General features: G+C 45.0%; 1 protein-coding gene across 1 annotated transcript in view; it reads left to right on the top strand.

The window, feature by feature from the left end:
- Nucleotides 1-6703: 6703 nt before the first annotated feature.
- The window catches only part of COL17A1 (collagen type XVII alpha 1 chain), a 39253-nt gene continuing 31157 nt past the window's right edge, over nucleotides 6704-14799 (top strand). Inside the window, exons 1-5 of the mRNA XM_083845040.1 lie at nucleotides 6704-6947; nucleotides 10791-10856; nucleotides 11588-11632; nucleotides 12389-12487; nucleotides 14507-14641. Coding sequence (XP_083701166.1) covers nucleotides 10802-10856; nucleotides 11588-11632; nucleotides 12389-12487; nucleotides 14507-14641 — 334 coding nt within the window. The 5' untranslated portion in view covers nucleotides 6704-6947; nucleotides 10791-10801. The remainder of the gene's footprint in view (nucleotides 6948-10790; nucleotides 10857-11587; nucleotides 11633-12388; nucleotides 12488-14506; nucleotides 14642-14799) is intronic.

Below are 14799 nucleotides of genomic sequence, written 5' to 3'. Positions count from 1 at the left end.
GTTTTTAAATGTTTTTATTTCCATGTTAAAGCAGTGAAAATAGAGATATAAAAGCTTTGTGCTCTCACCTCCCTCTTATTGTAAAGAATGATCCCAGAAAAATATTCTTGGGGAAAAATACCCAACTGTTACCACCATTCAGGTCTGAAAAATCCATTGTCTTGTACTTATCATAGCCGGTTTTAGTTATATCTGCCTCATTTAGCAATGATTTTCTTCAAGTTCTGCCTAGTACCAGACTACAGTTTGAGAAAGTTAGCAGGTAGTTCACAAACGGGGTTTATTTAAACAAACATTTTTGGAAGAAATTCATGGTTTTCTTGATTTGATATTAGTGTGAGGGATTTTCATTTTGAGTGATTAAAAGATACTTTAAAAAGTTGTTCTAAAAAGTTTTGATATTTTCTTTGTTAAAAACCATTTACTTTGGGAAAACTTATATGCCCAGTAATTCTCCTTGCTGCCCTGGAAAAAAAAAAAAAAAAAAAAAGAAACAAAAATCTGCACACAGAATCTGCAGTAATGGTGCTGGAGTACCAAACTGGGTTCAGCCCTGTTGTATTTAACATCCTTTTGTTTTCTAATTGAATCTTACTAAAAAGGCAGTTTCATGATCAACATACACATGGGCACAGGCAGGCAAACACACACAGACACGGTGCAGGGACTGCAAAAGAGCCTGTCGTGTGCAAACGTAAAAACTGAAAAGCTTAAAAACTTGTATTGGCTTTTCTTTTATGTGTGGTTTGTTTGTTTGGCTGTTGGTTTTGTTTCATTTGGTTGGGGTTTTTATGTTTTTTGTGTTCCCGAAAGTGACAGACTGGCATGCCACATAAATGGGGCACAGTAAAGAACTATGTTAATAAAATAGGCTGAATTTAAATCATCATTTACTTTCTATCCTGGCTCCAAAATTACTAGGTACTTTCCACGTGCTAGGAATCCTGCAGAAGTATATTTGCAGAAGTATCCTTGCCTAGTACACCTGACAAGCTGTATGTTTTGTGGTTTTGACATGTTTTCTCTGTTCTGGTGCAAGAGTTTTCAGGTTTTTTCAACCTGCAGACTTCTAAAGATTTTCAGAGAAAGGCTTGTGTGACAACAGAGCAGATGATAAGGAAATCTACTCTTGAAAGCAGAGTTAGATCTTGAAAATATTTCAAAATGGACATTAGGAAAAACTTTACCATGAGTGTGGTCAAACACTGGAACAGTGATGCCCCGTGCCTGTCACTGTTCAGGAGGCATTTAGATAATGCCCTTAATGACATGCTCTGACTTGTGGTTAGCCCTGAAGTGGTCAGGCACTTGGACTTGAACTTTGTAGGTCTGTTCCAACTTAACTTTTTCCTTCCCTTCCCTTCCCTTCCCTTCAGCCACCCTCCCATGTGTTTCCCATCCTGCTAATGAGAATCTCTCCCACCAAGCTGGAGGTGAGTTGTTGCAAGCAGTAGCTGAGCCTGCCTGAGATTTTCCACCAGGACTTTTTGCCAATGGGGGTTTTAAATTTTCTGTCAAGAGGGCAGCTGGAAATCATGCTTATTCACCAATACTCAAGCTTTTGTCCTATGTGCATTGTTACCATGCATATTCTTTCCATGTTGCTTTTTGTGATGGTGCTTAAACTTGCAGGCTTTGGTCTGGCAGCTGGAAGAAGTGGTTGAACTGTTTGTTTGAAATACTGATTGTTTGAAATTTTGGCCACGGGTATGGCTGATGAGCAATTCACAAATCAAATCTTGTTTTTCTGGGGGCTGCCAGGTTTTTTTGCATGTTGCCAGTTCTTTGCAAACACTTTGCTTTGTCTTTTCTCCTCTATTTGTATTGCCAGCACCACAGCCAGGTCATCTGGCATTGGTTTTGTCCCTTTGCTGCCTGGCTGGCTGAAACATTTGACATGCAGGGTTAGCAAATAATGTAATGCATTTCCCAGGGAAGAGTTTTGGACCAATTGGCACCAGTGCTAAAGTTTGGGGGTGAGCTTGCAAGTAGTCAGAAGTTTTCTAAAAGTTAAGGGATAGGAAATTATTTGATCCTGTAAATTGTACTTTACAGTCTCTTAAATAGAATACTCAAGGACTGTTTTCCTGTGTCTTTGACCAAGCACATTGGGCAGTGGGCTGACCGTGAGTACCTAGCAGCATCAAACAAGAGGCTCAGTGCAGCTCACGGCTCTGCCGCTGTCTGCAGCGTGTGCTGGGGGCAACTCTTACCTGGAGGACAAAGTGAAAGGGATTATTCATCATTGCAGCACTGAGAAGGAGAGGAGTCTCATGGATGAAAGTTACTTAGTTAAACTCCCAATGACACCCCTCAGAGCAGCAGTGATCAGGTCCTTCTGCTTCACAGCTCTGTTCCCTGGCAGATGCTGCGGTTTGCTGCCTAGCTGCGGTAGCTCCCTGAGTGCCTCGGGTGAGGCAGAACAGGAGACACAGAGGTGACAGCAGGTCACATTTGCAAACAAGTCTGCTGACATCCCAGCCTTGGTGCCATCTGAGGTGAGTCTGACGTGTGTGGTAACTCCTGGTTCTGTCAGCCTGTCCCTGCTGTACGGCCCATCCTGTACCAAGATGTAAAACGTGCCCGAGCATCGACAAACACAGAAGGCTGCACGGAGGACAGGGAGACCTTAAGAGGCCAGCGGTGTGTTTTGTTTGGACCTGTCTGTCACCAAAACCTGCGTCATCAGGAGCAGTCCCAGACGCACAGGACAACACGTATGCCCATTGTTGGCCATGAGGCCGTGCTCCAGCCTGGTACCCAGGGGGCTGCAGTGGTGCAGGGCACCCGGTTGGAGTTACAGCCCTCCTGTCCAGCCTGAGGGCTTGGCTCTGGGCAGAGGCAGACAGCTGCCGGTGAGTCCCACTCCTCCTGACCACAGGGTGATAGGAAAAGCAGCAAGACCAAGTCTTCAGCCACCTCCCGTACTCCATCCCCCACCAAACAACCCAGTCCCTCCTTTCTGGACCAGTACAGTTCAGTTTATCCTGTACTGTTAAGGATCAATGTTTTATAAATCCAGAAGGAGAGAGGAAAGATGGTCCTTAGCTGTACAGCTTTTCTATTAATGAGTACAAACAGCCAAGATGTTTTCTCTTGGTCACTGAGCTCTCTTGGAACCTGGGAGATTGTGTTAGCAATGGTTGTTGTTTTTTTTTTTTTTGCATCCTGACATTGCTCATCTCCCAGCACCCCAAAGAAATGATCAGATCCCCCCAAGGCTGTTATTCATGCCCGAGGTTACTCATGATGACTTTCTGAAGGGATGTGCAAGCTGTGGGCTCAGGGCGTTGAGTCAAGGCGTGACTCAGGAGGCTCTGGTTGGTTCAGAGCTGCCTGGCCCAGCGCGCAAAACCCAGGCACAGAGGGAACTGCAGTTGCTACCCAGAAATAGGCGTTATTTCTTCTTCCCTATGTGAAGCACCTTTGTGTGGGCCTGCAATATTCCACCCGTATTCATGGCTGATTCACTAGCCATGTAATTTACGTGTCAATTGACAGCCCAATACGCACCTTATCCTGTGCTGCCCAGATCCCTCTGAGGTTGGAGATAACAAGCTGTCATCACTTGGCTGTTTCTAAACCACGAACGTACCCTTAAGCTGCTAGCAGACAGCCATGGCGGGGTTCAGCTTTGAGGCTTTTTATCTTTGGGCTCAGCTTGCAGAAGGCAAAGTGATTCAAATTTGCCGTAGCACAGCCCACTTCCAGGTGCAGTGAATGCACAGTGTGGAGTGCTCCCTCATCTTCCCAACCTTTGCAGTGTCAGCATCAGCTGCTGTAAGCTTTTGGAGCATCTTCATGGGTCTTTGCTCAAGCCAGTTCTCAGCAAGGGCTTTATAATTCAGCAGTCATCTCCAGATTAGCTCACAGGGCTTCATATTGCCGATGTTCTAATTTATCAATTGGTTTAGTTTCATTATAGAAGCAATTCTGCTAAAAAGTCAGATTCCTGGTTATTGTCTCTGTGCTTTGCCTATACCATGAGTATCTGGAAAAATTGTGGATTCCACCACCCACTGTGCAAGGGGAGCCCTCTGGGTGTGGGGGACTTTCACAGTGGCTTTTGGGTCAGACTTTTGCAGCCTCTCACAGGAACATGCAAGCTCCTGGAGGGAAAAACAAGGCACTGTAATTTAGTGTAGTTAGCAGATTGCTCCAGAGAAAGTAGAGCCATTCGTGATCTGATCTCTGTAGGTGCAAGACTGAGGCATGGATTGAACTCTCAAAGCCTGAGTGACTTCTTGTAGTGCTGCTAACACAGCCAGCAGCAAATTCTGCCTCTGGGAGAACATTGCCAGGTACGCCCAGCAGCAGTGTGACTCCACATCCTCAGATTCTACCATCTACAAGCTAAATCAAGCAGGACAGATGAGGAAATGGGAGGATGGTGATTGTGATCTCCAAGAGGAGCTCCAGCTGCCTCCCCAGCTGTACACACCACTCCACACGCTGCCACTGTCACTGCAGAAGTGACAGCTGGCAGCTTGGCCTGAAGATAGGTCTGCTGCGTTTTGTTGCAGTGAGCCAGGTAGCTGCAGCACCTCACTTTCAGTGGCTCTGAATACCTGAGGCAATCGCTGGCCAGTACAAGGTGAGGCTGCTCAGGACCTCTCTAAATTATGTCCTTGATGTCCTTGATGTTGACACATGCACATTAGGAACCTCAGTGAACTTGAGTGTGCTTCACTGGGCAGATTTTACCAGCACCCTCAACTTCATTTTCTGCTACATTTCCACTTTTAAATGCAGAGTCAGTGTGCTCAAGATGTGATTTATTTCCAGTTTCCTTTTAAGGCACCTCTATGCCATCCCCCCAACCCTTTTTTTTTTTCTTTCCAGTAAGAAAATTGGCAAAATGACTCATAAAGAGCAGTTCCACAAACACTTTGTTGTCAAGAAACATTAAACCAATATCTTTGTCACTGACCACACTGTATGGGTTAAAATACTGTAATTTTCTTATTTTATCAAAATTGCTCTGACTACTTCTTTTGTTTATGCATGTATAAGGAAACCTGTAGGACAAAGGTAAAAGAGGGAGAGAATTCCTCCAGTGCTGAGGGCGTTACTTTAGAATTTGAGGTCCCACCTTTTGCTCCAGCAAAGTGTGTGTGCCATTCCAGTGAGCCCCTCTCATTCCTGTGGGTCTTACAGACCTACAGTCTACTGCATTCAGTCCTTTCCTTGAACTGCTTCTGTCTGTGAGCAGCCAGGGTATGCCTGAAACACACATCTCTGGCGCTGGAAGCAGATGTAAAATGAGATCGCTGAACTGCAGGGTGGAAGTGGAGTTGATGATAAGAGGGACAGTAATGCAATGTTTTGAAGAGCATGAAGGTCATAAGCCAAAGCCGCTTCTGTCCTTTCTGTCAGGTCACAAGCCAAAGCAGTCCCAGGCTGGTAAGGTCCCTGACCGAGCTCTACACATCTTAATGGCTTAATTAGCACATGTGGCTGGATTAGACAACCGAATATCCTTTGATTAGTGTACAGAAGGCAGAATTTCCTCCGTGCTTCATAGCTGCCTAAAGATAAATATAAATACAAGTTCTGGGATTTAAGAGATGCTTTGATGAATTCTGAAGATGTTTTGATACCCAGTAAGAAACCCAGGGCCAAGCCTTTGTGTAGCGCTGTATACCAGCTGTGTCTCTCAACACCTTTGGAAATTTCCAGTTTGAGCAGAGTATGATCTTGACTGTATACAGCTACAGTTTCTCAAAAGGTCTGTGCAAAAATAGATATGAAGCCTCAAGTTCTCTCCCTTGCAGCAGTATGAGTCTGACAAAATCTGTGTAGGGTAAGAGAAGCCTTGGTGAATTCTGAAAACATACAAAGAAACACAGAGCACCAAATGACACTGCTGTGTTCAGGAGGAGATAAAATCTTCACACGAGGCATAGGTAAGCTGTGAAAATCTTTGCTGTATGACACGGGGCATACTAAAATGTTGTACAGATTCAAAAAACTAATTGGACAAATTAATGGAAAAAACACCATCATGGAATGATTGCAAAATTTCTGCCTTTGAGTAAAGAAGTCTCCAGCGAACACGAGGAGCATATCTGCACGTGCTCAACTCATTCACCCAGTCCTCCCATCGCCGTTGATATGGGCTGTGGTGGGACACAGTTGTGAACTGGATGGAGTTTTTCTTCAACCCACCGTGGCTGCTCTCTGCTTCGGTTCCTATTCAGTGGGAAGTCTGCAGGTGGTAGACATGGAAGAAATCTTGTTCCTTACTCAGTTTGGTGCGTGTCATTTGATTACGGTATTTATTGATAATGCTGTCTCCTGAATAGAGCATAAATATCCGTGGAGTCTGCAAGCAGTTCAGGGCACTGACTTGAGCTGTTTTCAGCCTGTTTGTACCAGTTGGAAGTTCACTCCAGTGTATGCAAAAAGCAAAATAAGATTCGGTCGCAGCCAGCTTTGCAGAGACGTCGGCAGGTGCTGCGTAATAACGTTCTGCAAGAAAATGCCAAAACAGGTGAGATTCATGTGTTAAAATACTCAGATCATGTATCAGAAAGCCCTGCTGTAACAGTTCATTTCCCCTGACATAAGCCTTCACGCCTTTGTCTGTCTGGGATCTAAACAGTTAATCTACCTGAGCAAATAGGTAGGAACGTTCTTGCTTTCAGTGAAGTTTGACTCCTGGAGGCAGATTTTTTTTTCCAGTGAGTTCAGATAATTGGAAGGGTAGGGTGAGGCAGGAAACCATGACACGCCTTTGTCAGGACTTGTTTAGGAGCAAGGGATAGAAAAGCCCAAGAAGGGCAAGAGTAAAACAGGTTGAATAAAGAAGAGGTGAACATTTCTGGATGATCGCTCTGATTCCACACGCCTCTGGAGGCACACAATATAAGGTGTAGGTGGCAAATTTTATAGGAAACAGCTGGGGAGAAAGACAGACTTTCAGTTCAGTAACCAAAGCATACCAGGTAAGTTACATTATTTAAAAAAAAAAATAGAAAGAAAAATATCCTGTATTTTCTGTCTTCCAGATTCCTTGCAGAATGCTGTGTTCTCGGACAAAATAGAGGAGGTGTTATGTTTCTTCTGTGGGGGAATACGGTGTAAAATTAGAATTGTATAAGAGCTGGGTCTTCTGGGGTTGTGTTTGTCACTGAATATAGCTCTTTTTAAAAGTGCAAGGAGTATATCTTGTGGGAGATAAGAAATGCGAAGCCAAGTTCAAAGTACATTTTTAATACGTTTTGTGAAACCACCATGCAAATAGATAAAGGTAACTGAATGCTCTCCATTGCGTAAGGGCATCAGTGTGGTGAAATGTGGATCACCTGCTGGCTGTTTTTAAATCCAAGAGAATCTGAAATGTGCTGGAAGAATAATGACTGTAAATTTAAGCTTCAGGTGGTGGTTGCGGGCTGTAATATAAAGGAATAAGTCCTGAAAATGCCAGGAAATACTTTGGAGTGAAAGTCCGTTTTGCCACAGACAAGCTTTGCTTCTCAGGCAGGTTTATTTATCAGCAGTGAGTCACTGATTACAGATTTTGGGCCACATTTTGTCATAGAAGGTTACAAGGCCCTGTAAAGTGTTTTTGAAGCTTCATCACAATAAGCCAGGGAAGTCTGATTTCAGAAGTGCTTTTAATCCTTTCTGCAGCTGGTCTAGCAGTTGAACACAGTGACATGAGGTGAAAGACCTGCCTTCTTTTCCTGTCTTTGGACTGGCTTGTAGTGAGGCTTTGGGGCTGTTACTTGTCCTATGGCACATCCACGCTTTGGTCGTGTGTCTAACCTGCTTCCCTAGCGTTAGCATCGTTTGAGGGAATCTGCTGAGTGAGCAGACATGGAGACTTGATTTTGTTGATTCAGTCCTGACTATGTTGCTGTTGGTTGAGTAACTGGAAGTGAAAGAAGTAGCTTTAAAGCAGAATGAGAAGGTTAAGTTCCTAGACATGGGACGTGGGATGAGGGAGAGCTGAGGGGACGTTTTTTTAACCGGTTCTGTTAGCCCTAGCATAGCAGCACCTGCAATGCACCCGTAGAGGCATTTGGTGTGATGGCAGTCAGGGTGTTTGCTTCTAACGCTGTCAGTGACATGGTTTGGAGGCATCTACCGAGTCTCAGGGTATTTGTGATCAAAGGGTTCCTCTGACATTAAAAATTTTTAACCTCAGCACCTGCTGGTGCCTTTTTCTCCTAAAGGAGTGTCTCCCAGCAGGAGCCCTATTAATAGGGGGAGGGGAGTGCTGAAGGGATGTGCTGTGAGAGTAACAGCAGTCAGACAGGAAAAGTGGAAGGCCATTATGGGGGAACAAAAGGATCTGAAACATATCTGCTTTTATTTTTCCACCAAAATAAGTCTTCATGGCTATAAAATAGTTTTTCCCTTCCCATTTGAAAAGTGCCTGTAGTAATCTTTATTGCCATTGCACACCACTAATACCTAGCTTCTAAAATAATATGGGGAGTTTGAACCTCCCATCCCAGGCTGCCTTAGCATCCTCACCAGTGTGCTGTGCTGCAGTCAGCTGGAGCAGCAGCGTTGGGCTTACGTGGAAAGCACACATCTAAACAGATCCCTCCTGGTTCCTTGTGCAAATTCCCTGGTTTTGGGAGTGCCATGAGCACGTTTCAGCCCCAAGCTTGTGTTAAACCAACCTTCGTGTTGCCCTGTCTTATGCTGCCTGCACTGTTTGAGAGCGATCCCACATCGCAAGCTCCTGCTTGTCGCTCCGAGATAATTGCAGGTGACTCCTCCGATTCAACAGCGCCGCTGCTTTACCTCAGACATTGCCCACAGCTACGGCTTCGTGAATCCAGTTAGGAGGAGCTGGTGAAGCGAGTCAGTCCTGGCAGATAGTGGGAGTCAAGCTCGGTCAGCCTGCAGGAGCCTGGGCTGGCTTTCACATTCACGTGGAAAAGACACACACAAGATCAAAATTCTGATTGGTATCAGAGCAAGATACCTTTTCTCAAGGAAAGGCAAGGACACAGCAGATGTGTTTGCTCAGGGGTGGCACTGGCCTCCTCCCGCATCCATAGCCAGCGCAGCTTCCCAGTGGCAGAAAGGAATGGAATTCTGCAGCCACAAGGCAGGAGGGAAGCGGTTTCCAAATGTAAAGCTGTAGTGCTGGCATCCCTACACCAGCTTTCAGCATCTGGTTTTGGGGGCAGAAGCTGTAGAGGTGCTTCCCCTGTTCATGCAATCAGGGGTAGCAGAGATTGCCTTTCCTTGGAGGGAATGGCCAAGAAGCTTCCCTTGCAGGGACTGGCATCGTGCTGGGGGCAGAGCTCTCCTAACGCACGGAGCTCCAGTTCTGTGTATGCCTAGGAATCAGCCCCCTGGCTAGTCCCTTGGAAATCCCCAGTATTTGCAAACACTGCAAGGGTTGGGTAGTGTCCTGCTGCCAAGGCTGTGTTAAGGACCTGGATGTGGCTTCAGGAGCCCCATTTGGGCAAGCTCCTGGGCTGAGGTGCTGGGGGTGAGAGCTGTGGGCACCCCGAGTGTTCTCTGCAAAGTTCAGCTGAGTCGGTGATAGGAGGCTTGAGCTAAAGGGGCTTGACTGATAGCATGCCTTCTGAGCTCAGATTGTTCCTCTCCAGCTCTGGGAATAGCAGGAGCTGCTCAAAGGCAGATCTGAATCCGAGCTTCAGATATTCCTCCATGTTTGCTGCTTCCTGCGTCGTGTCATTGTCCGTGCCTGGGTAGGAAGCATAACATCAAAGGTGGTCCTTGGTAGATGCTTTGCAGGAGGGTACGGTGGAATCATGAGGACCAAACCCAAGTGGCAGCTGAACTGGGGGGCCTTGGGTTCTGCCTCAAGCTGGACTCTGGAAACTTGGAAAGAATTTTGCCCAAAGCATTTTTAGACTCAGCCTGTTCAGTGTGTAGTTTTCTGTATAGTTGGGCCTTCAGCTTTAAGGAGTCATCAAATGCAGAGGAGAGTTTTTGCCTATTATCACCTTCTGTGTGAATTAAAATCTCTTCCTTCCCAGCATTTGCAGCTGCACAACATGAAATGTTATCTTAGCGAGACTAGGAGTGAGCAACTATATATTGTCTTCTGACAGGAGTGTTTTCTCTTTGAGCTGATGTTTCATTTTCACAACCATGATGTTTCTTTCTGGTATTTCTGCCTTGGCAGACACTCATACCTGTGCCAGAGCTAGTAATTGTGACTAGGGAGGGATCCAAGTCATGAGGAAGAACACACACAGCATTCACAGCAGTGATTTCAGTGCTGTGTAGACTGACCTGACCTGGCCTGAAATTAGCCCTGATTACACAGCCACAGATGGGGGCCTGTAAGGCAAGATAAACCTCTTCCTACCTTAAGCTCCTTGCTGCTGAAAACAGCCGTTGTAAAGGCACCTCTGGTGTTTTTCTGCTTCCCTGAAGTCAGTGCTAGGACTTGAGCATGAATATATCCTGAGAATGCCCAGTATTACCATCACAGTGCAACAATATTTCTGCTAGGCTTTTCTGGTAGCCCTGGCATGATGTGGGTAGCGAATGGAGGTAGATCTCCTGCATTTGTCTGCATTTCTGTTCCTGTATTGCTGAATACTGCACAGAGCAGATGTGTGGGAGTGATGTTTGGATCCCGTGGGTTCGATCAGACCTTTATAGAGGCACAGTCTGGTGCACACAGGTGGCTCTGGAAACGCACCTTAAACTTTTTGGCATGGATGGCTTCCAGGCAGTCCAGTCCCCTGCTGAAGAGAGAAGACTTGTGGGACTTGTGGGGATTTGTTGCCATCTTCTGCTATTCACACAAAACTCTAAGTACAGTCTTTATGCTTTCCCTGCAGGTGGCAATGGTATGGATTCTGTAACGAAGAAAACGAGGCAAGATGGATCAGAATTTACAGAAAGACGTAAGGGAACGTATTTTATTTTCTTGTTACAAGATTAAATTGCACACCAAAGATCCCACAAACAGATTTCCAGTTTTGTAAAGGGTTCAATGCTGACCAGATATCCAGACCTAAGTCTGCACCTGTCCTTGGCATCTCTGCCAAAGTCAGAAAAAAGAATAGAATGGGTCAAGGTCAGACTTTTAGAGACATTTAGCATGACCTGATTGTTTAAACAGAAATGATTGCCCTGTGGTAACATTTCTAACCAGTAGTGCAAACATTTTGATTCTCCTTGTGCTTCTGAGACCGTTGCTCTGCATGGTCTAGAAAATGTTCTTTAGTTATATTTTTTTGGCTGTGTGTAAAACAGGATGTTTGCTGCTGGTGTTGTGGGAGTTAGCTAGTAGGAAGCTAGTGAGGGGTCCGACCTTGGGCTTCACAGTTAGAGCAACTGCTGTGTGGTTCAGTAGTGCCCTGAAATAATACTACTTCCATGACCCAAGGGACTTGTAAAGAAAAAGCCTTTCATGGCATTGATGCACTTAGTTAGTGTAACGTGACAAAAGTGTGCAAGCACACAGCCTGCAGCCTCCAGGCAATGTGGCCTTAAGGGACTTTGCTTTAAATGAATCGATCTTCTTGAATAAGTCACGCTTTTCCATGGGAATGAAGTAGAACATTGATCTTGTCTGACTAGATTAACATGCAATAACTTCTGCGTAATAATAATAATAATTTTCTGTCCTCAGTTATTACAGAGACAGTAACGACAAGGCTGACTTCCTTACCACCCAGTAAGTAATTGTGATCCATTGCATTACTTCTGCTCAGTGACTGCTGCCCCTCCGTGCTATCTGGCTGCATTACTTTCATAAATCCCTGGGTGCAACAGGTCTTGGTGCAGAAAGACTAACACCCGAAGAGAAGCTATTTTCAGAAATGCCCCTCCCAGAATGCTGCTTAGTGGAGAGAAGGAGCAGTATGTGGGGAACCATCGGGCTGTTGTCAGAAACAAAGTTCCACAGTCCACCAGACTCTTCAAGGGCATAGGCCCAGATATATGGCATAGGCTCCAGTGGGGCCTGTCTCTTGGGACAAGAGACAAAAGTGTTGGGTCTGCTGCCTCCATCTTACCCAGTCGACAACAGTGGGTGAATCCCTACGGGTAGTATCAGATGTCACAGGTGATTTCTGTCTCTGTGCAGCAAGGAGGGAAGAATCCTCCGTGCTCTTTATACCACTGTGTTGTCGACTATCTTGCTGAGTTGGAAAGGGATTGGACTGTCTCCTTTATGATGAGGGTTAACAGAAGCATCCCCCAGCCCATGTCCAAAACAAAACTTGACTACAAACCTGCTGACTCTGCAGCATGAATGCTTATCTGCCATGCCAAGACACATCTCTGCAGTTCTGATACCTTGCCAGACATGAATCTGTCCTTGTAAAGTGTGAGGACAGCTTTGGGTACCTCCTGCCTTGTCTTGCAGTATCCTTGCTCTTCTTGTCTTTTACCCTGACAGAATGTCTCATTTTGTGCTCTTCTCTTCCAGAAGGAGGGAGCAGCAGTGGGCTCAAAACATCATCCCACACTGGAGGGAGCGGAGTGGAAAAGAGGTCTTACACCCACGGCAGCAGCTATGTGACTTCAAGTAAGGAGTAAAGACATTGGAAATTGAAAGCAAAGGCAGCAGAAATGAGCTGAGGAGAGATTCAGGGCAGGGAAGTAGATTGAGGCAGAGGTGAGGAAAACAGAGTTTCTGAAAGTAAAAATGACAAATACTCAAAGCAAAGGTATTCTTTCCCTAAAGCTGGTTGTGAGGATGGGTGAGTAAATGGCAAAATTCCCATTTTCCACAGGGAAAACTTGATTTCAGGTTACTTTTCTTTAACTTTGGAAAAACTCTTTTTCTTTCATGAGAACAATAACAAAAAATGTCATTCCTACTGTCCTTAAGTATTTGGAAATTAGATTTCCCTTCTTTCAGGATTTCCAAATCACAATCTTTCTGAGCATTTTTCTTCAAAAGACAGTTTTGATTAATCTGTTTGTTAATCTTGCAAAGGATCGATTACTATTAAAGATTTTCATAGAACATATTTTCTTGTGTATGTATCCATGGCTTTAGCACTTTGAATGGTCTGCCGTATTTCTGGTTGTGTTAAATCAGTATGTCCTGTCTACTCCGTAAAAGCAGGGTTCTTCTCTAGCAACCTTCTTTGCTGAGCTTTTTGATTGTCATAGTGAAGGTTTTTGAAAAATGAATTTCCTAGCCAAGTTTCTGGCACACCCTTCTCTCTGTCCCCAGCGGGACAGACTGGATAACTATCCTCACAGAAAACATTCTCCATGCTCCAGAAGAGCTGACAAGTCTAAGGGAGGGAAGTGGGGATGGAAGATCAAAGGGTGAATGAGCCATTTCCAGTAGATCTAACAGACACTCAGCCTCTTACCAGTTAAAGGCCAGAGTGTGGAATCCCTTTGCCTCAGGGCAGATGTGAAGTAACTCCAGTAAAGATATCCAGTAAAGATATCAATCTAATTGTCTAGACTGGCACAGTAAACTGAGAACTAAACCCATTCCTGAAAGCTCTTCGCTTAAATGACTCTGTGGGATTGCCATCCTACTTGTTATTTCTTTTCAGTGTGTAGAAGAATGGAAAAGAATTTGAATTTCTGAGATAATGAGCCCTTCAAGATTTACAAAGCATTTTCTAATCTTTGCTTTCCCATTCTGCTTGCAGAATGCCTCCAGCAGAGGCCCACTTGTCACTGTAGTTCTTTCTGCTGAATTAAGTGGAAAAGTCACAGAACAAAACAGGTCCATGTAGAGGGGAAAATGAACTAGAAAATACTTTGAGAACACAAGGGTGTGCTCTTTTTTACAGTGATGGGTAAACAACGTCCAGTCTGATCCTGCTGATCAGCATGCATATACTGCACTTTGTCACAGGGCTCCCCTTGTGCTGCACTCTGATCATACTCCAGCAGTAGATTTCAAACAAGAGTCTGGTCCCTTCACAAACCAAGTGTTCATTATGGCTGCTCAGTTCTTTCTCCACGGCACTGATGTGAATTAGGAAGGGAAATTCTCTCCTCTATCTAAATATAACACTAATAACCTCCAGGCTGCCTTGGGCCTGACTCACACCTCTATCACTTCTCCAGGAAATGGACTGAGTAAGGCATGACTAAGTGAGAATGTGGCTGCTTGCTTTGGAAAGGAAGTGCGCTCATGTCTGCTTTCCCTCAGCTCATGAACTGCATCCTTCAGTGCTAGGAGTTTTGTTCAACCATCTCCCAGTTTTTGTGTCATGTAACACTGGGGTTTATGGGTGTATCTGTATCCGAACAAAAACCCAGCCCCATCCAAAGCCAGACATCTTCCTGCTCAGTAGAAATGGCTAATTCACCTCCTTAGGCCAAATGCTGCAGTCATGGAGATCACTGACAAGATTAATTTTAAAACGAGAAAGACAAATTCCTCTCTGCAGTGAATGTTGAGGACAGTGAGTTAGATCTAAATATGGTTCTTGTCCATCTCTAGTTGTGAGATACCAATGCAAATCTGTCCAGCTCTGAAGACAGGAACATAAAGCACTCAGGACATGTAGAGTGTACACCCAGGGCATGTATTCCATTTTCTGAGGGCATTTTGTATTGTCTATAGGTGGAAGTGGTAGACTGAATTCATCATCATCATCTGGCTACAGACAAGCACAGTCTCCCAGCTCAACTCTCACCAAGTCACCTGGTTCAACGTTTGAAAGAAAAACATATGTCAGCCGCCATGCAACGTATGAAGGTATCACAGAACATGCCATAGAAAGGAGCCAATGGGTAGTGCACTCTGAGGTCAATTGGGACTGCCAGCATATTAATGCATGATTATCCTAATTAGCACAAAAATCCCGTTGTGGCTTTGCTAGGAAATAAGCCACCAGGGACACATTTTAATGGCGG

Source organism: Anser anser (genome assembly GCF_964211835.1).
Source record: "Anser anser genome assembly, chromosome: 7".
In the NCBI taxonomy this organism is placed as follows: domain Eukaryota; kingdom Metazoa; phylum Chordata; class Aves; order Anseriformes; family Anatidae; genus Anser; species Anser anser.
This window is presented reverse-complemented; position numbering and strand designations above follow the sequence as displayed.